Source organism: Lissotriton helveticus, chromosome 3_1 (assembly GCF_964261635.1).
Source record: "Lissotriton helveticus chromosome 3_1, aLisHel1.1, whole genome shotgun sequence".
In the NCBI taxonomy this organism is placed as follows: domain Eukaryota; kingdom Metazoa; phylum Chordata; class Amphibia; order Caudata; family Salamandridae; genus Lissotriton; species Lissotriton helveticus.
This window is the reverse complement of record NC_136061.1, coordinates 1068393549-1068417658: the sequence shown is the minus strand read 5'-3', so window position 1 is coordinate 1068417658 and position 24110 is coordinate 1068393549. Positions and strand designations below refer to the sequence as shown.

Here is a 24110-nt window from a genome sequence, read left to right as displayed (position 1 = left end):
ATCATCAGAGCGTATTTGACTGCTTGAGCTTGAGTCCACTGGTGTCAAATTGAGTGTAGCTATCTCCCCTGCCCTAGAGCAAGCCCAGGTAAGCTCTGAAACCCTCCAGGAACAAGTCTGTTACCAATGTCACCACAGGGATTTGGAGAAGGAACATCAAACCTAATATCAGATGTAGAAGAAACCAAGGTATTTTCATACTCATGCATCCTGACACCTGAACCTCATCCTGCCAGTTTGAAGATGCTTGCCTTCACTGCAGTTTAGGATCCTCTAGCCAGACGCCTGCTCTGCGCCAAAATGGTCAAATCATGATGATGCAGGAAGTTATGAGGTCCAGGAAGGCCAAGGAATGTCTGTCCAGCACTGGGCAAGATCACCTTTGTCAGACTTTAGATGTCTGCAACAGGGACATTCATAAGTTCATCTGAAAGGTGAATAGATAGGGTGAAAGTGTTAAGAAAACATAAAGAGGTTTTGGAAAACTGATGGTAGCAGAGGATGATTATTGGGCATTCGGTCATTTTCACTAAAAATGATTGAAGTTACACTGATATATAGATAATATTTTAATTTAAAGTGCTATTTTATTGTCTGTAGTGGGTCAATGCAAGCCCCAACTAATGGTCAACTACTAATTTGACATGGTAATTGTGTTACACTGGTAAATAGAAAAATCTGCCCTCTAATCTACATATGCATGCTTGTTTTCAGGAAAAGTAGGGGTCTTGGTGGTGTCAATCATTTAGTTGTAAGACATGGAAAGTCCGGCAGCACCTCCAAACCAATGGCTTCTGCCAGAGATTAGCATCGGAAACCCCATTCTTATGCGCTTGGTTTAGTACTTTAATAGTCTGATAGTCTAATGATAATGGCGTACTCCAGCAATGGACGACAACATCTGTCATAACTTTGATTAAACTCCAAGCTGTGGAGGTTACGCATCTCAAATAGCCACTTCTTCAGAGACAACACCTTTTGCAATTTGTGGTTTGTCTCACTGCAATATTAACAATACATACCGTTTTATGTTTGAGCAGATTCTAGCTGCTAGATCTTGTGATCATAAGTTGTACCACTAAGTAAAAAAGACATGGTACTGGCTAGACCATAAGCCAAGCTCAGGGAACACTAACCGTTATAAGCTCAGAATCAAGTCCTTTCCATGCAAACTATTGCTTGCAGCTGAGCAGGTGCAATGACAATTTGCTAAAGGCTTTGGTTGTCACGACAGAAAACAAGTGGATGGTAAAAGTTTAAATCTTGTAGTACAGTAAGGAAAGGGCTCAAGCCTTTTCACATGTACCAAGTGTCATTTTAAGGATTTTTTTTTGGGGGGGGAGGGGGGAAGGCCTATGTGGAACAACTTTGAATTTTATGACTCATTTTCGTTAAGACCTTTAATGCTAACCAATATTAAATTATATGTTAATGGGTGAGACAGAGAAAGAGATAAAAGATAGAGCAAAAGTTTACTTTCCAAGGAAGGTGGGTGCCCTGGGCAGTTGCCGACTTTGCCTCTACTTGTACCCCTATACTGTCTCTTCTTAACGTTCAGTCCTCCATGACTGGTATTTCAATACCTCTTCTGGCGTGCTGTGGGGCTGTATTGTTTGCAGCATGAACGGAAACTCTGTGCTTGATGAATGGTGCCATCTTCAACAACACAATGCACGGAGCACAAGATGGTGGTTCACAACTTTAACGCTTCTATTGTCTGTCTCTGGAAAGGGCCATAGGGCCTGAGAGACCCCAAGTAGTTGTTCTGTTAACGTGTGATTTCTGGGCCGTAATCTACATTCAAATGCAAAAAGAACAATTGATGGACAGAATGCAGAACAATGTCATACATTCACCCCAGTACAGAGATCTGGGCCCAAATCCATTGCTTTTTTGCTCACCATGTCATTCCAGTTTGGACCCAGCCCTATGCAAATTAGTCTTGACCCTGCACCCAATAAAAACAGTCCAGCCGGAACTGCCAGGCCAGGTCCTCCCTGGACTGGAAACAAGCATTCTAGGACCGGTTTCGGGCTTTCAGCCCTCATCAGCCACGATAGCTGGACTCCAGTGGCATGTGTCCTTTGCTTTCTCGCCCTAGTGCGCCAGGTATGCCCAGACGTAGGTCCTGGGCTCACTGTGCCACTGGAATCAAGCTATCCTGGCTGAAGAGGGGTGAAACCCCGAAACCGGTCCTAGGATGATTGTTTCCGGTCCAGGAAGGACCTGGCTTGGCAGTTCGGGCTGGACTGTTCCCAACAGGCATAGGGTCAAGACTGATTTGCATATGGCCAGGTCTAAACTGGGCTGGCATGGTGAGCAAAAGAATGATGGATTTCACCCAGATCTTTTGACTGGGGGTGAATGTTTTGATTTGTTCTGCATTCCGTCCATCAATTGTGTCTTTTGCAATCTACATTCAGTCCAGAGATCTGCTCTGTTACAGCACCAGATCGCAAGATTTAAACGTTTGACACCAAAAAATTACGCAATTTCACACGCCCTGGTTAATATGCCTTTGATAGAAAGCAGATACAAATAAAACACTAGAACTGGACTGTAATAATATTCACAACAGTAAAAGCACTTACAAGAGTAGGTAGTGATTAAAGAATAATTAGAATGAGGGACACTAACTATCAGAGGTAAATATTTCTAGTCACTCACCTTATTATGACGAAGACAACGTTTTAACAACTCGCCGGCCATATCGTACTTTGCGGACTGTATGTAAATGTCAGCAAGAAGCAACCAACTCTTCTCAAATTCATCTGCGTCAATAGGGTTCCAGTTCATTTTGGAAATGCGCTTCAATTGATTTCTCGCTCTTGGGGTCTGTTTTAAGATCATATATGCAGTTGCCATCCCCAGCAGTGCTGGTATATGATCCTTCTGTAACGAGACAAAGGTGCTATAAAACTCACACACAAAACACTCCAGTCTGGTTTATCGATTAGTTAAATGTGAACAGTTCCTTATCACATGATTATGATTCAATAACTGTACCATGTAGGAACATCTTTTGGAAGTATATCACCAGAAACAACCAAGACAAGTTTGCAGACTTTGCTCTTTGAAAGCTGGAAGGTGAGTTACAGCTTCCGTCAACAGCAAAACGAGTTTTCGTTTAAAATTGTAAAATATCTAATTTCTCCCCACCAGTATTCAGAACAGTTGCAAGGAGGACTCAATCCCTCCTTTCCCAGATGTGCTTCATACATTCTTGTGATTACAGCCATACAATTCACGGAATGCTTGATGGTGCTAGGTAGGCTTGGGATACGTAGGATGCATCACTGCTGAGCAGACAGAGGGGTTCTCAACTCACCCACCTTCGAAAACTCTACACGGCATTAAAATGTGGTTAAAGCTTGCAGTTACAAACACAACAAGGGAATTTAGGTTATGCTACATGTTTATGTGCATTTTCGAAGAGTCTTAATGACGCTGATATAACACAATACAGCACCATATGTATTTGCTCTCCCACTATTAATAATAAATACAGAGAAGGAGATTTTTTTTTAACGCAGCAAAGATAAAAGAGAAATCAAGACTCTGGCTGCCGCCAACGAAAATGGAATGCACCATCACCAGTTTTAATCAATCTCGCCCTAGGAATGATGAATTCAACTGCCAGAAAACTTGTGGCTGTTCCGGACTTCCTTATGAGTGAATGACTTAGCCCAGAAGAGGAATTCCCTTGTATCTCATGCTCTTGGCTTACCAGCGTGCCCATGTTTGCTTGGCAAAATATTTTACAACTAGTGGCCTTTTCCAATAGGCTCCTTTTGCTTGTTCCTGCCCCATCTACTATCTCCTTCTGGGTAGGTTCCTCGATCCTCCCGCCCACCCCTCTCCTTTCTTGCTGTCTTCCACCTTTATGTAACATCTTTGTTCCCACCAGAAGCCTTTTTCTTTCTTTGCTCCCTCCAAACTCTCTCACTTTACCCTGTCAATGCTCCTTCTTCAGCCCACCCATACGTTTCATTGCCTCCTCCTCATCCTCGACCCCACCCCGGTGTTTGCTGGAAAAATCAGAGTCTTCTAATCAATGCTGCGCAGGTCAGAATCAATGATGGTATTGGCAAGGTTAATAGTTCTGGCTTTAAAGAAATGTTGTACGGATTATTTGAAGCAAGTAGAGAATTATCGATATGCATATGCATTTATGTGAAATCAAAGAACTGCAGAATAAAACTGGTGTAGGGTAAAAAGTCAGATGACAGTTGCACTGTCAAGCCAGACCAAAAAATCTATGTAGGTTATTGACTGTTCTTCTCCCATCTGTACTAATGCCAGAGAAACACCATAATTGATCTAGTTATCTAATACACTTTAATAGCAATGCAATGTTTTGTGTGTGCTCCTGAAAGTTCAAGCACAGGCAGCTGGATGGATAAATAAACAATATGATCACATTTGTGTGGAGAGCAAGCACTTTTTAAGTTGAATCCTACAAAACAGCACAGCTGGCTGGTTTGCTAAAGATTTATTTGGGTCGTTCTGAAAGCTTCCCTGGGAATGCATTGGGTCCATTGATTCCAATTGGCTTTGTGTTTTGTAACTTACAGTTGCTTGCTTTCTATTTTCTGACTTTATTTGTTTTTTGTTTAAGACTGTGCAGCATGTCTTTGTCCCCCCCGTAGAGCACAGCCCGTTTACTACCTCTCTGACTGGTTATTTGTATTCTTCCACGAGTGCTTGCTTTCTGTAAACAGGCCTTTACATTTTGTTGCTCGCGAAGGATTGTGATGGCGCAAGTGACACGTGAGGTATTATGTACAGCGCCGGTGAAGGGCGCAACGACGAACAAGTAAGATTTAAAATTATACAGAGTAAGGATAGCCACGCAATAAATGATAACGAATACAAAAGTAATCAAGTAGGGTATCCTTGAGGGGAGTGCCGAGAGTTCGGCTGTGAAAGTCGATGGTGTTTCGGACTGTAGGGGTGTTTAGGTCATCATCAGGACTAGGCTATGATAATTTATATGGCAGTGGTCTGAGGGCCTACCGTAAGAAGTCCGGGGTGGATGGGCGCAAGGTCGTAGGAAACCCTAGGTGTACCAAGGTAAAGTCCCTTCCCCCTCGTCGACATGGGAACCACTTCCCCACGCTGGACCGGCCATTTCGTCTATCCCGGTCTGCGACCATTCCTTATTGCCTTCCCATCTGTACTAGCCCTGCGGGCCCACATCACCGCCGCCCCTACTTAGCGTTTTGTTCTGTTTTCTTTTTCCCCCCACTCTCCCACCATTAGGCAGCTCACACGTTCCTGTTTCCTCTAATCCCCGTTCACTGCCTCTTACCAGGGCCCTTCCTTTTTTCAGGTCTCTTTACTAGCAGCCATAGTTTCCTGCTCTTCCACTAACGTGACTCTGCGCATCACTGTTCTCGCTTGGGACCTTCACTCCGTCCCTGACAGTAAGTCACCCATTCTTCTTCCTTCCCTTGCCTTCTCCCCTGCCCTCTTTTCCCTCCCTTCTCACTCTCGCCTTTATTTTCCATAGACTGACGGTGGACCCCCAGACCACTGCCATATAAATTATCACCTGGTCCTTATGATGGCCTAAACACCCCTACAGCCCGAAACGCCGTCGATTTTCACAGCGGAACTCTCGGTGCTCCCCTCAAGGATACCCTACTTGTTTACTTTTGTATTCATTATCATTTATTGCTTGGCTATCCTTACTCTGTATAATTTTAAATCTCACTTGTTCGTTGTTGCGCCCTTCACCGTCGCTATACATACTACCTCACGTGTCTCTTGCGCCGTCATAATCCTTCATGAGCACTTGTGCACAGTATCCAACAGGTTACATGTCATTCAATGTAACGCAGTGCAACTCCCCGTTTGTTTGATCATATGGAAATGAATATGTCAAATGTGTAAATGCACTAATATAATTTGTTTTACAAAGAATCTCGTCTCCCTGGTTTTCTCCCCTTCTTGATTTATTTCTCAGCAATTAATTAATGGTGGTACAATAGCATGCTTTCAGTAGAAGCAAGGTACCATGCATACCCACCCACACGAAATGTTGAAGAATTCAAAAGAATAATGACCATGTTAAACTGGGCAGGCACGGGGAATAGGGTAGAACTGGATATATGCAAACAATGGTGGTACAGAGAGGGTTGCAAGACACCGATTTAGAGTTATTGAAACTAGTTTATAACCAGAGAGTCTTCGGAGGAACAGGGCAAGGATACACAATAGTTATCAAAATTATTTTTGACAATACACAAAGAAAGGTGGAAACATACATGGAAACCTCACATTTTGTAAGAGCAGCTGTGCACAGTAGAGGATTTGTAATAAGCTCTCGAAGATCAGAACTGCCCATTTCCTGCAGGCACCATTATGGGCAATTCCAGAAGCTGCGTTGTAACATGAACATGACTCAATGAAAACATGGCGTTTGTGTAGATATGGGTGGTTTAAATAAAGAAAGAGGTTCCCCCTAGTTACTTTGAGGTCCAAGAGGAGGGGGAGAAAACAAATTAAGAGAAGAAACCTCTAAACTAACCTATATTACTTCATAGTATGGCCTCATGAGGCTCATAAGCAACACAAACCCAACAACGCCATATGCCCGCGTTTTTTCCAAAAATATATTTTTTTAAATTATTTTCTTCATACAAAAATATGATGTGCTTTTTTAATATGTTTTATCATTTTCCTACTATACATTGCTTTAAAAAAGAGAAGATTTGTCATTGTTTACACATACATATAACAGTAAAAAAGATAGACAAACAGTTACCTAGATGGCATCAAAGTCTCACACAGATAAGTATACATTGGTCCTCCAGCTATTTAGGCAATTAGTATCAACAATGGGTCCATAGATTATCACTTGTGCTGTAGAGTTAGTTAACATTGCTGCAGACACTAACAATTTCTTCATCTATAACAATTTTGAGGGCTAGGTAACCGACAAGACCACTCTAAAATAGAAATATCCAAATAACCCCACACTCTGCTATCTACATTCTTTCCTCACCTGTCAAACCAGCTCATTCACACTGACACTCATACAGAAAACAAATTCACTCATGTGGGAGATCCCAGAACCAGTTTAACAAAAGACAGGCTCTCGATCTTTGTGATGCAATTATCACTCATCAGATTTCTCTGGTGTATTGGTCTCGGAAGGGACTCTCAACATGTGTAGTAGTGGTCAACGCACGTTTCAGTGGGTCATCATTAAAACCACCTTCCTCAGGACCCACATGAATTCAAATAAATCTCAAATAAAGTGGACGGGGTTATCAGAGATTTCTTTGAAATTAGCTGTAAGTCGTTACAAATGATGGAACAAAGCCATGAGGGACCCTGTGTTAATGCTACCATCGAAGTGATACCGGTTCATTCTTATTTACAGAGAAGGCCTTTAGATGACAAAGGACTACAGCGTATATTCGAGATGTCTAAATTATTCTGTTTGTATACCTTGCATGAATCAGACATCATGCATGCAAGCAGTCAATAGACCGGTATGCGTCTTCAAATCATCCTGGGCTGGCTATTCTTTCATGTCGTCTATATAGTGGCTTATACTTGGGTGAGGCATTTTTAAAATTTGAGGAACCATAGACTGGCACCATTCCGTCACCTCATGTGTACATTTACTAAATTGCAGGATTACCTGAAACAGATTGCAATACGCACTCCACACATACAAATCTGGAACTGCAGTTGAGTTGACAGACCAGCCTACTTTACACGATACCCTTTAAATCTAGAAATAAAATGAGAATAAAAAAAACGAACACTAGAAAAAAAGACTGAATTTGATATGTAATGCATTGGACTCTGCATTGTCGTAACCTGAGCGAAAGCTTGGAGGACTACTGAACATGTGGAACTCTTATTCAATTCAGATGAACGACGCACCAAGACTGAAAATATACAGCAGCGTAAAATACCACAGCCGCGATGTTGCTCTCTAGATTCCGGGACAATACGTTCTACCTGTAGTTAGCACTCAAACATTGATGGGAACTGATTTTGTGCCCAATATTGTAAATAGATAGTGGTATCCGTAGGTGAAATGCCCATAATTTACTATGCGTATATGCATGTCAATTAAAGAAAGTTTCATGACTGGCCCACAAGATGGTAAGATTGAATAAATTGTTTTTATTATATCAAATGGCAGTAAAAAACAAGTTACTTACTTTCAGTAACAATCTTTCTGGTGTATACCTTCATCGCAGATTCTATGTCAGATCTGGAGGCTTAGATTACGCTGATCTCTTTCCTTTTATTACTTAGCAGCCTTAACCAAACAATGCAATCAAAGACTACAAATCCCATGAGTCTCTGCAATAAGTCAACAGAACAGCCATAGGGAGAGTCCTACATAAATGGCATCAAAGAACAGCACTTCCTCTTTCTTTGCTGCTCTGCAGCCAGATAAGTGCCTTTCTTGATGCCTTATGTGCATGTTGCTTGTTATTGGCATTGATGTTTTTTGGGCTTTGGTATTGATATTACTTTAATGACTGTTAAACAATCGCCTCTGGCACATTGTAGCGTGGTCGCCACTGGGGGCATCAGATGTGTGATCATTGATCCACGCTGTTTCACACCATGGTATTGCAATCTTATTCACGCTGGCCCTCTAAAGGGCGCGAGCTCCATGGACACAAAGATGCATTCCCAGCAACAGCCCCCACATTATTTTCTCCACAGGGGTGGAGACGTGGGGGAGGTGTTAGCACGAGAGGGCATAGGGCTGAGATAACGAGCCCGCTCTTGACATTCTTGAAACTCCAGTAGTGCCTCGGAATGCACCGCACTGACGTGGTCTTCTCCTTCCATTTGTAAACGTAGGAAAGACATTCCTCTGTGTGCGACGAGCCGTTTCCCTAGAATTTCATTCTCCTGATCCAGATAAAAGGTTCTTTACGCCGCAGAGCACGTTTGACAGGCAGCTCAATTAGCCAACACAAATATTTCTTGTACTAAAACTCCTATACTCCTCATTGTAGTTTCAATACATTTATAGTTCTTGTCGCCTGAGCACCCATGGCAACTGCTTTTGGTGAGAGGTGGGAATCTGTGGAGGAGGAGCAGATGATTCTCCCCATCTAGGAAGAATTGGTGGATGCCACTGATGCATATCTGGAGAGGGTGGTCTCCTCAGCTCTAGCTCCTCTGAGTCAGAGGATCCTCAAATTGTAGTCCGCTACCCCCATTTGGGAGAAAGCCTGAGGCTTGTATCTCCTATCATCACTCAGGGATCCCCTAAGAGCAAAGGCAAAGCCAGAAATGCAGCCAAGTTTAGAGTAACCTCTCCCTCTTTAGATGCCTTTGAGAGGCTTCGCCAAGCCTTTCTGTAGAGGAGCCTGGACGTCCTGGGTGTACAGGAAGAATCCCAGTCTGGGTTATCCCCCCCAAAGAAAACTATCCCTGTTGTCACCTGGAAGCAGATGAAAATGCCAGGGATGACTCCGACATCCCTGATGGGGATTTGGGCGATGAACCAGACCCGAACAGACCCCAGTGAATGGAAGGGGGCACCAAGAAACCTAGGTTGGAGTACAAGCACGATCAAGACTCCCAGGGGGTACCGGGTATGCTGGTCCCCAACGACATTTATCACCTCCAGACTGGGGCCCTGCCTCTCATGTAGCACGATTTGTGGCCAGCCACATTAGGAAGCCCATGGACCACAAGGTGAGGAGACGTCGGAGGGCGGAATGTCCTAGACCTTCATTGGTCAATAAAGTGGCACACTCCTCTTATATCGACGCATAAATGGTGACATTTATTACAAAGTTCATTGAGGACCCGAAGAAGGGCCTTGACCGATCTTGGTGGTCCTGTCAGGATAAGGTACTTGAGATCCTGGATCCACTTCCGAAAGATTTTAGATATGGCAGAGGATGTCAAAGTTTCAAGCCATATGATTGATCCTATTATCTCTCAGGTTGGGCCCAACTGGTCCTGTTCTTCCTCGGCAATGCTAATTGTGCCCGACAAACGGAGCATCAGCGCTCACTATTAATCAAAATATAACCCAGACTTTGGGAATTGGCCACCACAGAGGCTGGGCAGGTGGCAAATGGGTGTCTCTTCTGGGAACCCTTCATTAAGGAGCTCTCGCACTTTGTGAACACGTTCTTGTTGCTGGATGAAGTGCAGCAATCCCGTCGCAAGGTGTTCAGCCAGCAAGTTTTTGGAGGGTCCAGACGAGGTAGAGGACGCTCCACCGGCCTGGCATACCCTTCTAACCCCCACAAGCTTCAAACTCGCCAATCCATTAAGTGGCAAAATCAGACAGACAGGTTCTACCCCTCCGGTGGCAATGCACTAGCTGTGACCACAGAATTCCCTTCCTCCCTACACAGCGTGGCAGGTGGACTGCAGTGGTTCAGACACACCTGGATGACTGTCACAGGGGATGCATGGGTGCTTCAGACAGTGACGGGATTCCACAGAGAGTTCTATTGCTCCCCTATCAACACATCCGCCCTAGGCCTCTGGTTTTCTCTCAAAGGCAGGCAGCGCAAACTCCTAGAGAAAGGGCCAATTACCTATTCCTCCCTCCACCCCAGGCGGTTCTTGAGCAACATCTTCCTTGTAGAAAAGAAAGACAAGGGTTTTCGAACAGTGATCAATGTAAAAGATTTCAACCAGTGGGTGGTGTATCGCTACTTCAACATGGAGGGATATACCTCCTTTAAGGACATTTTGTTACCTGAAGATTGGCTATTGTGACTGGATCTGAAGGACGGCTATCTTACAGTCCCAATCTTCCCACCCACAGGTGTTTTCTGCTATTCGAGTGGGGAAGACGGATCTTCAAATTCACTTGCGTTCTGTTCGGTCTGTCTTCCGCACCATGTTGCTTGACCAAGGTGCTACCGCTGTACATGGACTGGTTACGGGAGTAAGACTGATAGTATACCTGGATTAAATCCGTTGGATGCACCAGGATAGATCCACGCCCGATGACTAGTTCCCTCCTTCAGGATCTGGAATTCATTTTGAATGGTCAGAAATCAGAGTTTGTCCTGTCCCAACAAATGCCCTTTCTGGGTTTCGAGAACGAAATAGTGACACAATCACTCCGACTGCCCCAGAACGGGATGCTTCTCATGTATCAGGAAAAGCGCAAAACGCTGGAGAAGGATACGCTCTCACTTCGACATCTGGCCAGTATCGTAGGACTGCTGTCCTCCTCCATCAAAGTGATTTTTCCATACCCGGGGCACTACCGTGCCCTTCAAAGGATTAAGGCGCAACATCTCAGGAGGGGCCTGACGTATACACAGGAAATATCCCTCTACCCTGAGTCCCGTAGAGAACTGCCGTGGTGGCTCGACCATATGCACGCCTCGAATGACACAGCCATATTCGAGACAGCTTTGGATCTAGTAATAGAATCCAGTGCCAGCTGGCAAGGATGGGGCACGCACTGTAGGGATCTTACCACAGTAGGACAGTGGTCAGAACATGAGGAGGCTCTCCTCATCAGTTGTTTGGAACTCTTCTCAAAGCCCTTCGCAGTGTGCAACCTAGCGACCAACAAAAGTTTCTGCTCCATTCTAATAACGATGTACAACGTGTCAGTAGTGTTGTATATCAACTGCCTAGGGGGCACTCGATCCAAGGTCCTCGCGGGGCTGGCAGGCCTGGCCAGAGACTTCTAGAATCACTGCTTGGGGAACAAGTTGTCAGTGACAGAGGAGTACCTAATGGGGAAACCCAATCTGGCCGCAGAATGCCAATCCAGACACCTGAAAGAAAACAGCATATGGAAACTAGATACCATGTTATTTGAGATGATTATGGACCGGAGGGGTCCATGTCAGGTTGACCTATTTGCATCGAGCCTGAATCATCAACTACAGCGCGTCTTCAGTCGGTGCCCGGATCCGATGGCAGAAGCCACGGATGCTTTTCTGCAAGACTGGAACCAGACTGTGGGGTATACGTTCCCTCCTTTCTCAATGATCCAGATTCACGGTGCTGGTCAGACGTCAGAAGGCAGAGGTGACCCTGGTGACACCACTCTGGAAGCCACAAGTATGGTATCCAGTTCCGGTACTTTCCATGGATTTTCCAATCCCACTTCCCCAGACTCAGCTGACAGATCCCCATGGCAACTTGCATCAACTGGTGCAGTACAGATGTTTCCGGTTGATGGCCAGGAGGATTACAGGGGACATTGGTAAGTTCCGGGCAGACACTACGGTCAAGAGATAGGGTTTGGCTTGGCGCACATGGTCATGGTGGTGTCTGCAAAGGGATCTTGATCCCGTGGGGACAGACATAGTGCATATAGTTAGATTCTTGTCTGAATTGGCAGGCAAAAACTTGGCATATCGCACAATCAATGTATGTTTGACAGCAAGCTCAGAGGGGCACGTGCCTCTCCAAGACACTCGGGTGGGGGAACATCCTCTAATCTGTCGACTTTGAGGGGATTTTGTTTATCTTTTCCTCCTGGTCCAAAGTTCACCTCCCTATGGGATGTTAACATAGTACTATGAATGCATGGGTCATGGCAGGATAATCAGTACCTGTTGTGTAAGGAATTAACTGGTAAGTTGGCGATGCAGTTACGCCTCATCTTTTGTAAGAGGGTATTTGATGTTCGGACACTGGACAATACAGGGCTTATATTGATCCAGAATTGGGTATTTTACCCACATTTCTGGAAGTACCAAGACCGAAACTAGAGTGGTTCACTATCCAGCTGTCAGGTTCACCCCAAATTGTCCCTTGCGCGCTGCTTGAGAGTGTATGAGACCATGACCGAAAAATATCGTCCTTAGGGGATGGCCCAACATTTATAGCTCTCAAGAAACTTTTTAAAGCGATCTAGGCAACTACTATCGCTCGATGGGTGAGATGGGTGTTACAAGAAGCTGGAGTAGATACCTCAACCTTTGGGGCTCACTCCATCAGGGGAGCGATGGCTTAAATGGATTAAGACTACAGTCTTTGGGATGAGTATAATTTTGATCCATATTGACATGGTATTGCTGAATAATTTATGTCAACGTTTACCTATTAAGGTTTATCAGACTTATTAAATGCATTGTTCATTTAGTACAATACCGATTAAATACATTAAAGTGTGTTATTATATTGCAGGAATTTATATTCCGTTCCCCCTCCCAGAAAAAGAGCAAAAGCAAGAATCTTAAAAGGAATGCCCGGATCAGGATGTTTCGCACAAAGAAAGAGGAAGTACTGTTCCTTGATGCCGTTTATATGGGACTCTCTTAATGGTTGTTCTGTTGACTTAGTGCAAAGAATCGTGAGATTTGAAGTATTTGATTGCAATGTTTGATTAAGGCTGCTGAGAAATAAAAAATGAATAAATAAAAAAAAATTACATAATCCTTGTCCTTAATAGAAATTAAAATGTCCTCCACAATAGCTGGGAAATGTTATATTCCTCACTTGGTCAATATTTCTTAGGCGTCAGACTGGATCTTGAAAATTCTACTAAGCATGCCTGCATGCTGGTATGAGGCATCAGCAACTTCATGCTGAAGTCGTTCTGCTCCAATGGTGACTAGCAGAACAGTATAAAAGTGCCACCCATGTAGATGTATTGGCTGTGACCTCAGACGCAAAGTCTATGGGAAGACTGGCCCAACCAGTGTGCATATCTCTAAATTAGAACCATTCTAGATGGAAAAGGAGCCCATTCCACAGAACAGGGTTGTGTGTGGGCTGATGATGAATTTTTGGATAGAGAGTACCCATTAGGAAGGCTGTTACCGAGAGTAAATAAACGTGTTCTTATAATGGATACCTAGCTACAGATTCCTCATCTTGTGAATGGATACCACCTAAAAAAAAGATGAAAGAGCCAACAAACAACCTTTAGAAGTTCCTATAGCAAGTCCTTGCTGGGCCAGGGGTAAAATAAACCAAACTTCAGACAACCTGGCTTGCAGTAGGTCAATTTGGCAGGTGGCACACCAAGCTACAAATATGTCTCAATGAGTGGTGTAACCTGTTTTTGTAAAGGGATGCCCTGTTGCCAAAATTATATCATAGACTTCCGGAGGAGGTCAACTGCTGCAGCTCCATCTACAAGCATAAAGCTGCACATTGTGCAGGTCTGGATGTGGTACCTTGTTCTCCTGCTGCAACAGAAGATCCTCTAATAGAGGCAGCTTGATTGGAGGACAGATGTTCATGACCAGAAGTTCTGAGCCTACATATGCCACCTAGCATTTTTCACTAGCATGATGTAGGAGGCTAACAATCCCAGCAGCCTCAAAGTCACCAACACTGACAGCCAACGGCTAAGTGTCAAAAACACACAACATGGCAGCCCTAATAGCCTCATTTCCTGTAACGTCTTCAACGGACTCAGAAATGCAGGGTGCATTGGGACTAGAGTCTGATTCAGCTCCGAAGAAGATCAGGAGTGTGATTGGGAGGCACATGGATGCAAGTGTGCCCTCTCTGGAGTCAGAGAGTAGCAGGAAGGTGTAGATTCATGCTTTAACAACTTCTTTTTGGACTTACCCCAAGACTTCAACTGCGACTCTGATGTAACTACAGAACGGGACCTTTCTTTTGAATTCAACCTGGCATGGCATGGCGTATTACGATGTATGGGACAAACAATCTCACCTCATGGTCCCGTATGACATTCGGTCGCTGTAGGGCTGAAATCATGCTCTGAACCCAGGCACAACAAGTATACCTCATGTGGTCTATCACAGACATCTAATTGCGATAGTCTTTTCACAGCTTGAACAGTTTGTTAGAAGGTGAAATTTTCCCGCACACTGTTGCAGAAGTCGGCATGCATGGCTGGTGGTTACATGCGTCTCCGCTCACCACGGATCGGAAAAGACGTTGGTGTGTAGCCACACAACGCCACCTACCTACTGGTTTGAATTTAGGAATATTCAGTAGGCGAGGAATCTTCGGTGAGAGGCATCCCAATTATTATTTTTTTTTTTTAAATAAGTGCCCTTCTTCGCTAAAAAGGCAAAGAAAATCCAACATGCCATATGTATTATTATAATCAATATCTCACTGGGTTCATATTGCTTTTCTTTTATTGTACAAAAGGCTCTGACCGTTAGAAGGTGGCTACGGAAAAACAAACAAAAAAAAGGAGTGAGTCCCTGTAGAGAGTAGAAAACCACTAGCAGTCAAAAGCTGAAAAAGATTACACTAACCTCTGCAGATGCTACTTCTGTGAAGGTACTTAAGGCTCTCTCCACATTTGGTTTCTGTTTGGTTGCCATCAGACAGTAATTCTCCATTATGCGAAGCTGTATGTGCCCATGAATTGTCTGAGGTTTGAGTTCTTTGAGCAATTTTTCAGCCGTTCTGACCGCTAACTGAACTGATTCTTGTTTCTCTGTTGAATTTCTATAAAAACAAATATTTTTGTGAAAATAATATCTTAACAAGTGAAACAAATCTATAATAAACATAAGAGTAAATCATTATGAATCAACCATATTGTGAAGCACTAGCAGGCATAATGAATATACTAAAGGATGCATTTGAGGACGCAGAAAGTGCATTGCTCCAGTGTCACCTCAGGAGACAGGGTAAAGGTATTTTAATGAAACCATTAAGCAGAACCTTCTCAAGACCATTCTTTTCACAGAACACCTACGCATACAGACTTATTGTTTCAGTAAAATAAACTTTTCATTAACAAAAAAATATTAAAAACGTAGCACTGGCGGCATGACTTCGGGAGACAAGATGGTTCTTTAGCACTGTATCTCAATGTCACAGGCTCATAACCTCAAGTACTATGGGTATCAGAGGGTGCGGTCAAGCACGGAAGGAGCAATCCTCCATCAGGGGATGAAATATTGGACCTCAAGAGGCCCACTCGAGGTGGTTCAACTTTGCGCTGTCTCCGTTGTCTGGTAGCAAGGATAACTGTTGGTGTTCATGGTGGTGGAACCCAGTACTTCTCAATGAGGTCGAGGATGTTGTTAGTGTTAAAAGTGCTACAGTACGGAGTGACAAAATATAGGGGGTAATGCTCAAATTCTGTGGAGGGGAAGCTAAAGGATTTACCTCTGGTTTGAAGAACATACTGAATTCGGTTAGCAGGTGTATGAAAAAACTGCTGTAAATGTAATGATGGTAGTGAGAACAGCTGAAATGAGGAATTAGGTGCAATGGCGAAAAATAAAAATACTGTACGGAAAGAGTCAACATTTAATCTTTTCACGTTTCATGACCTGAACCAGAGACTGTCCCATACGAGAGCCCTTTTGGAAGTTGAAAGAATAAAGACATGAACAACTTAGCTAGTTACAGCGAGACTAGGGTAATTTTGAAGCTCAGTGAAGACGATGAAAGGGAAAAATACTCCTTCGTGCAGGCTGGGGCTGCTTAGACGTTGCTATATAAAGTAAGAGGGAGCCAGTGCTAGATGGTCCCATTTTTTAGACCAAAGGGCGTTGGGTACGTCGTAGAGGTTTGTCACCTGAGTGTTATCCCTGGGCCGTTAGTCAGAGACAAATTCTCCCGAGAAAGGCAAGGGAAATGACAGAGAGCTGGCTCTTATTGAGCTTATTTAGTTTGATTAATCATATGTTGCTCTTTCCTTCTCTCCTCTCTTGGATTTGAAGAGATGTTCATAACTATTTTATATGAGTGACTATCTGTAATGTGTAGGTAGAATGGAGTCACATCTTATGATTACCTAAAATGTTTTTTGTTTGAAGCTCAGACTCCTCCTTGTGCTTAATCTTTAATAAATAATGTTTTCCAAAAAAGATAGCGCTAGCATTCCCAATTCCGTAACAAATAATGGCACAATGAATTAACTTTATATCAACAACATATAGTGTGAGTTAGTGTCCCGCTTTAGGTATCCTGTGACTATGTAATCACAGGATTATTTATTATTTTCCACTTCTCCGGGATACTATTATGTATAAGAACCTCAATCTATTTCCAAGTGGGAGACAGTCGACGTTTCAGGACTCACGACATTGGAATACATCTTTTATCAGGGCTTTAAATTGGTGTCACTTCTTACCCCATTCCCTCAGCACTTAACACGCTACAAAGGTCCTTGTGAACCAGAGTGCCACTTGTAATGACTTAGGGCATGTGAGTCCCAATGGGCCTTATCCTATTCACAATAAATGTGACAATCCAACCAAAACACGGAGTACACAAGAATCCTCATTCAAACAGTTGCAAGTCCCTGCAAAGGAATTCATTAGGGGGACACTGCTTTATGAGAAATCTCTGTTGAGCAATGTCAGAGTGGAACAGTCAATAAGTAAAAGACGTGTAGGATTCCAGTCGAAATTGCAATTTAACATTACCACTGCTCTACAACTAGACGTAAATGCCTTCCAATGGGTCCGCTGGATACCACAGCGACAAGGACACAAGGTAAAAATACAGTACATCTCAGTTGGAGTGATTACTTGCAATCAAATGTAATTTTACATCATGATGAGACAGATTATATTGGTTATTCTGGGCTCAAAATTACAATATTAGAATTACAGCAGCAGTTGTGATAGAGACTGGAGTCCTTTTTGGAAATGAAAAAAGAAAGGCATGATGAACAAGTTTCATGATGACATTAATATTTAGTTTAAACAGTAGGAAGGCAAATCGGTAAAGCCTGCAGTTCAGACGAGCAGGTGATTATGCTGGAGACATGTGGAGCTACAGAAATCTTAGAGCACTAAAGCCAAAATAAAAAATGTAATTGAAGGTGGTACTGGATGTTAAAAGGTATACACCTGGATCTTGTCCCCATATATGTGGAACCCCACAACGCTCTTTTCTCCAGATTATTTTAATAGTTGTACACACTAACTTATCAACAAGGCTGCTTTACCTATATAGAAATACTTCCCAGTGTTTTTACACATTTACTAACAATATGATACAAACAAACCGCTCCGACCTTATGAAAGAAAAAGTGGCTAGAATTGTGAAATTGATTTGTAGTACTCACCCTATGTCACCATCGAGATTTTCAAACACTTCTCCACCCATAGTTTCATTATCTGGGTTCAAACAGATTTCTATCATGTTATAAACTGCATTCTGGCCCCAGTCACTGTCCTTTCGAGCTTTATTAAAGTGACGGAGAGCATCATTAGGCTCTCCAGTATACCTTAATGGGAAACAAAAATGAGACATTCCTGAGTTCAGTATTGGTGCTCTTAACACCAACACTGATTTCCGTAATGTAAATTAGTTTTCAATTTCAGTGAAATTGGCATAAAGGTTTCAACAACAAAAAAGTTGTGAAAAGCATCTGGTTAAAATACAACTTTAGCTTCCTAACTCCAAGCAATGCTCATGACTTCACATCACATCACTTCACAACATCACCAAATTAATGACCGATTAAATCATTGAATAGAGGTGGTGAATAGTGGTGAATAGAGGTGTGGGATAGAATGAGATAAATTTCTAATGAGCTTCATAGGAACGTGACCACACATGATTTACTACCATCAGCAAGCAGATAGGCAAGAAATAGAGTCTAGGTAATACTAAGCGAAGTCAAAGCGAGTCAGCATGCACAGCATATCGACAGGATTACACGTCCTGTAATTTAACTGATGTTCAAGTACAATTTTTGCTTGACTCAGCTAAAGGTAAAACTTACAGGACTTTGCCATATATGATGGGTGCAGGCAGGTTACTCACTGAATAAATCTACAGCTTAAGTATAAAAAGCTCATTACAACTATGGTCTTGCTAGGATATTATTATCCATATTTAGCGTAAATTGTTCCTTTGATCGCTGGATTCTTTATGGCACAGAGCCACTTCTTTTTTGTGAACTGTGTATTTATTGTAGCTGATAGCATTTACTTCTTGCTTGCCAAAAAAGTATTCCTACAGCAGGCATATACAGATTTTGGCCGAGGGATGGCTGGCTGCCAATGTAACATCAACCACTTCTGGAAGAAGTTCAAAAGCACTCGGAACTGTTGCCGCTCAACCTCCAATCATGGAGATGGACACTGCGCAGGACAGGGTGCATGTGGAGAAACTAGAGGCAAGATGCAGCCTGGTCTTCTGTCTTGTGCGAATAGCATTGTGAGATTTCACATACTGAAGCTTTGGCCTAAAGCATATTGATTAAAATGATCTGAAAGAAAGAGTCAGGTGAATGTGGTGAGATAGGGGTAACCTGTTGAAGTGTTTTAAGGACGGTAGACTTCTTCAGAGCATAATGGTCAGAGATAATATTTATTCAATTTGTGGTGAAACAAGGCAAGGTGTGAATTGAGCCTACTCCCCCTCCATTATACAAAGCAAGAATTTGTGATAAAAGATAGGAGTTAAACATAGCCGAAGACCTACTCTATCTAGAGCACAAGAAATCTATGGTGTTGGCCCAACATATTAAAAATAACACCTCCATTTTAGTTTATGAGCTGGTTATTTATTGAAACTGATAGCATTTTCTTCGTCCTTGCATGAAAGTTATTATGAGGAAGACTTTCCTACATCTGATCTTAAAACATGTGAAGGAATGCCATGAAATTTCTTTCTAACCTAGAGACGAAGGAGATTGAATACAAAACATTCATTTTTATTAGCAGGATGTATTAGCTTTCAGTTGAAAAATGCAATTATATTGTTCATTGATGTAATGTAGAATTTGTAAATTAGATGAATGTGTAATGTTGTGAAACTTTAATTCGGTTATTGGTTAATAGTTATATAATTGAAAAGTCACCTCTAAATTGTTGGACAAGGCTTTCAATTTAAAATGTTCATCTAGGTACCTTTGAAATATACATTAGGTGGCTCTGATTAAGCTATAAAGCTATTTAATTTGTGAAATTTCATTTATGTGATAGGCACTATTAGGCAAGATCAGATCATTGTCTGGATCTTAGAAATTTGGAAGCTCACCTAACCGAAACAAGTAGCACATTGCATGATGATTTTGTAAATTCTGTAAGTTTTATTCATCAGGATTGCTGGCCCTAAATAAAACCTTAATCTCTATGCTATCATTCCTACATAAAAGATTATAGATGTAGCGTCATTGTAAGGTTACTTGTCTTTGGGAACACTTTGTCTAGTAGAGAATATCTAACTGCAGATTTCCCACATTTTCAATACTTGCCCATGTGTTAAAACTGGAGACTGAATATTTTTAGAATTAGACCTGTGCACTGAAAGCTTCACACAGATGTCGTTCCACGCCAGATAAAATGTGCGAGGGCCTAAGCACCACAGATGCACGCTGATGTCAGTTTGTTTCATGAAACTTTCGCAGACGTGGAGCCAAACAGATTGGTCATGACTAGTGTGCAGAGTCCTAATTTGGGATCTTTTTACGTGAAGAGACAAATTCATGGAATGGGGGTGTGGGAGGATTGGTAAGGAATCTACTGCTACATAGAGTCTATATCAGAAATCTACCATTCCCAATTCGAAACCACTAGGGTGAGTTGGGCCCAGTCGGTCCTGATCTTCAGAACTCAGGGCAGGAGAGGTATCGCTGGAAACGCTTACAGGAGTCCAAAGTTCCACTCTACATGGAACTCCTCTCAGAGTGTGACACACCTTGGAAACTCCAACGTACAATAGTGCTAACAGTGAACATTCTCAGCGGTGGTGAAAAGATCGAGCCAGAGTTTTCCTTATTAGCAGAAAAGACCCTGTGCCACCTCTGGATGTAGTAACTGCCTTTCATGATCCAAAAGGCATCGCCCGGTTAGTTTTCGCCTTCGGGCATTTAAGGAACCCGCTGAGCGACAAGGGGTCTGCTTGTTAACCCAGTCTCGGTCCAGCTGCCACCACTGCAGATCTTTTGCAGTCGCCTCCAGAATCTAGACCAGATCACAAAGCTTCCACGAGTGCGGAGCCCACTGGGACGTCAGATTCCACTGCAGAGCCTGTATATGCCATCTGGAGATCTTGACCAGCAGGAAGTTATCAGTCGCATCAGCCTCAAGGTCATCTTCACTGGGATCCAGGACTGAGGTTGAAACATCGGGTCAAAGCTTGAATATTCTGGACTCTCTTCTACAGGGCATAGACCCAAAAATCCACTGTTTCCAGAATGGCTCAGATGAACAGGAGCTTCTGTGAAAGAGTCAGGTGTAACACTGGTATGTTGATAGTGAACTTTACTGATGTTAGGAGGTTTGCTGTAGCCTGGAAGTGGGAGACGACTACCTGGGATGAGTTTGCCTTCAACAGCTAACCACGGAGGTATGGGAAGACTAGAACCCTTGACCTCTGAAGGTGAGCTGTAACCCTCACCATCACTTTGGTCTTACTAGCACACTTTGGGTTTTGACAAAAGGGCAGCACCGCAAACTTTAAATGATCGTGGCCTACCTCCTGCAGTGTGGGGATATGAAAATAAGCGTCCAGCAGACCAAACTCTACACCCAGTCTCCAGGGTAAACAAGACCTGGACCAGGGTGAGCATCTTTAACTTTTACTTTTTCAGAAAGGCATTGAGAGGACGAAGGACTAATATGAGACAGAGACCCCGTTCTTTTTCGGCATCACCAAGTAGCAGGAATTACAATGGCGATCAACGTCTAGTGCAAGGACCATCTCTATTGCTCACTTGGCCAAAAATGCCTATGTGTCCTGCTGCCAAAAGGACAGATTGTCCTTTTCAACTATAATGAGTATAGACGCAGGGGGGTTTTGAGAAATGGTATAGAATAATCCAGTGGAACAATTTGCAGGACCCACCTTTCTAAAGTTATCGCCTGCCACCCTGGCAGAAAGTGTCAGATGCTGCCTCTGACAGGGTGACTTTGCGCAGACAAGGGCACGCTTAAGAGGTTTGGAGGGAGCAGCAGCTGTGGTTGTGGAAGACTGGACAACCTCCTGTTGCTGTGCCCTTTCGGTTAGGTTGCACCTGTGGGGGCTCATGGGTGTATTGGGAGCCACTAACAAAGCCTCGAAGGGGTGAAACTGCTGATGTTTCTGATGAGGAGAAAGGCCAAAGGAGTGCACTGCAGACCTGCTAACTTTAAAGCGGTCAGATTACCTCCACAAAGTTGGGAACCATTGAATTACATGTCCACAAGAAGGGTCTGAATGTCTACTGAAAATCCAGTGCATCGCACTCATGTATTTTCGGGAGTAGCCACAATAGTACTGAACCAGAACCATGGGCAACACTTGGGCCTTGGAGTCCCACTAGGTTGAAAATAATAGCCTAGCAAACAGATGGTGTTCATGCAACAAAGAGCTAAGCTTGTAGAGAAAAAAACCCTCTAGCCAAAGGTCTCCAACTCAAATTCTCTTTTAGAGGGAGTAGTGGGAAAAGAGTTTGGGTTCAATCAGCTGGCCAAAACCTATACCACAATGCTTTAAGGATTAGGGTGTTGAGGAAGGTAGGGCACCTGCAGCAGGGTGAGGGCACCAGGCGATCTTTTGATCCATAGGTGGGTAGGAGCACGGTTTGGTCAAAGTACCCAACATCATATCTGTGAAAGCTTCATTAAAGGTAAGGAGGGGCTCAGAAGTCAACTGGTCAGTATATAACACATCCATCAGAGCATTGCTGTTAACCTCCTGAGTGGGACGGTGAAGATCAAGGGCCTCCACCGCCCTTCACATAATCACAGCAAAGAAGGCAATCTCTTCTGTGGCAGTTCCTGAAGGAGAAAGAGAAATAGGCCTGGGGAGGTATTTAAACCACTGGCATCCTGGAGATCCTCATACAGATGTTCCTCTAAGTTCAGTTGAGCAATCTCACCTCCAGCATAATAGCCCCCATTGTCTGAGTATGTGCTGAATAGTGCATTAATAACCTGTGCCCTACCGGGAGGTAGAGACAGTGTCTACAAATCAGAAAGTAGATTTGAGAAACTGCGTTGTTGGTTGAGGGAGGTGAAAACCTACTCATGCAATAACCACAAACCGTTATAGGGTGAATCACAAAAAGTTACTTAATTAACCTGTGCTTAACCCTCTGGTTGCTTAGCACAAACGCAGTCAACCTTAACTTAGAAGCAATGTATAAAGTATTTATGCAGCAATTAAACAATAAGAAAATGAGAACCCAAAATAAAAATAAAATCCCCACAAACTTTTGAAAAACAGATTAAATTTTAATAAATTATTCGACACCAGAAAGACAGAAATTCTATCAGTAGAACTGGAGATATTAATGTTTTAAGTTTAAAGTGAAAAATAGCACCTAAAAGATCAAAGCGCCAACCGCGGACCTCTAACAGCGCGAGACCAGGGCAAAGTCGAAAGTTATGGCCAACCACACTGAAGTGCGGTTTAATACTAGAAGTGGATTAGACCATGGCAATGAATATTTCTATGTTCGGACTCATGGCCTGATTTAGATCTTAAAGGACGGGTTAGTCCGCCACAACGGTGAAGGATATCCCTTTGCCGAAGTATAAATCCCATTATATCCCATAGGATTTATATTTCGGTAAACGGGATATACGTCACCATTGTGACAGAGTAACCCATTCACCGAGATCGAAATTAGGCCCTTAGTCTCTTTTATGGAAGTTGAAAATCTCCAGCAGGATGAAGCTGCAGACTATAGCCAACGAGGGCTCGATGAGGCTGAATACTCCTTCTGCGAGGAGCTGTTGAAAAATATTTGCTGCTGTGGAGAAAAACGAGGCGGAAGCTGCCTCAATGGCAGGCGAATCAGCAATGCACATTGGGCAGATCGGAGAGCAGGTAGGTCCGGGTCTCCTCTCAGTTCTCAGAGCACTTTTTGGCAAAAAATTATTCAAGCCTTAAGTTTTGGATTTGAGCTATCTGGGAACCCTTAGCACCATTTCCAAAGGGCCAACTACTAGAGGGATACCACTTGGAGTGTTACAACTGACTCAGGCTGGGTTCCAGGAGTGGGTTCAAAATGGTTGAAGCCTTTTCTGTCCTCGAGGCTCTGAGCAGGAGGCACTTGAGTCACTCTGGAAGCCTTGAATTCAAGCAGGAAAGCAGGTGTGAGGCAGCACAGTAGGCCTCTGAAAGTACTGCAGCTGGTCCAGAAGTTAACTGAAGAGTGGGTCTGAGGGTCCTGATTTAATCCCTATGGCCAGCTTTAAAGTGGAAGAAACTTTTGTAGTTTTCCCACATAGAAGTTTCTTGAATGTCCTATTTTCTTGCCCTGGTCCCAGTCTGTC

The 24110-nt window shown here is 43.2% G+C and overlaps 1 protein-coding gene across 1 annotated transcript in view; it reads right to left on the bottom strand.

Annotated features, from left to right (window-relative positions):
* The window catches only part of TTC21B (tetratricopeptide repeat domain 21B), a 557120-nt gene that overhangs the window by 116027 nt on the left and 416983 nt on the right, over positions 1-24110 (bottom strand). Inside the window, exons 24-26 of the mRNA XM_078683845.1 lie at positions 17960-18121; positions 15180-15375; positions 2668-2892 (exon numbers count right to left, since the gene is read on the bottom strand). Coding sequence (XP_078539971.1) covers positions 2668-2892; positions 15180-15375; positions 17960-18121 — 583 coding nt within the window. The remainder of the gene's footprint in view (positions 1-2667; positions 2893-15179; positions 15376-17959; positions 18122-24110) is intronic.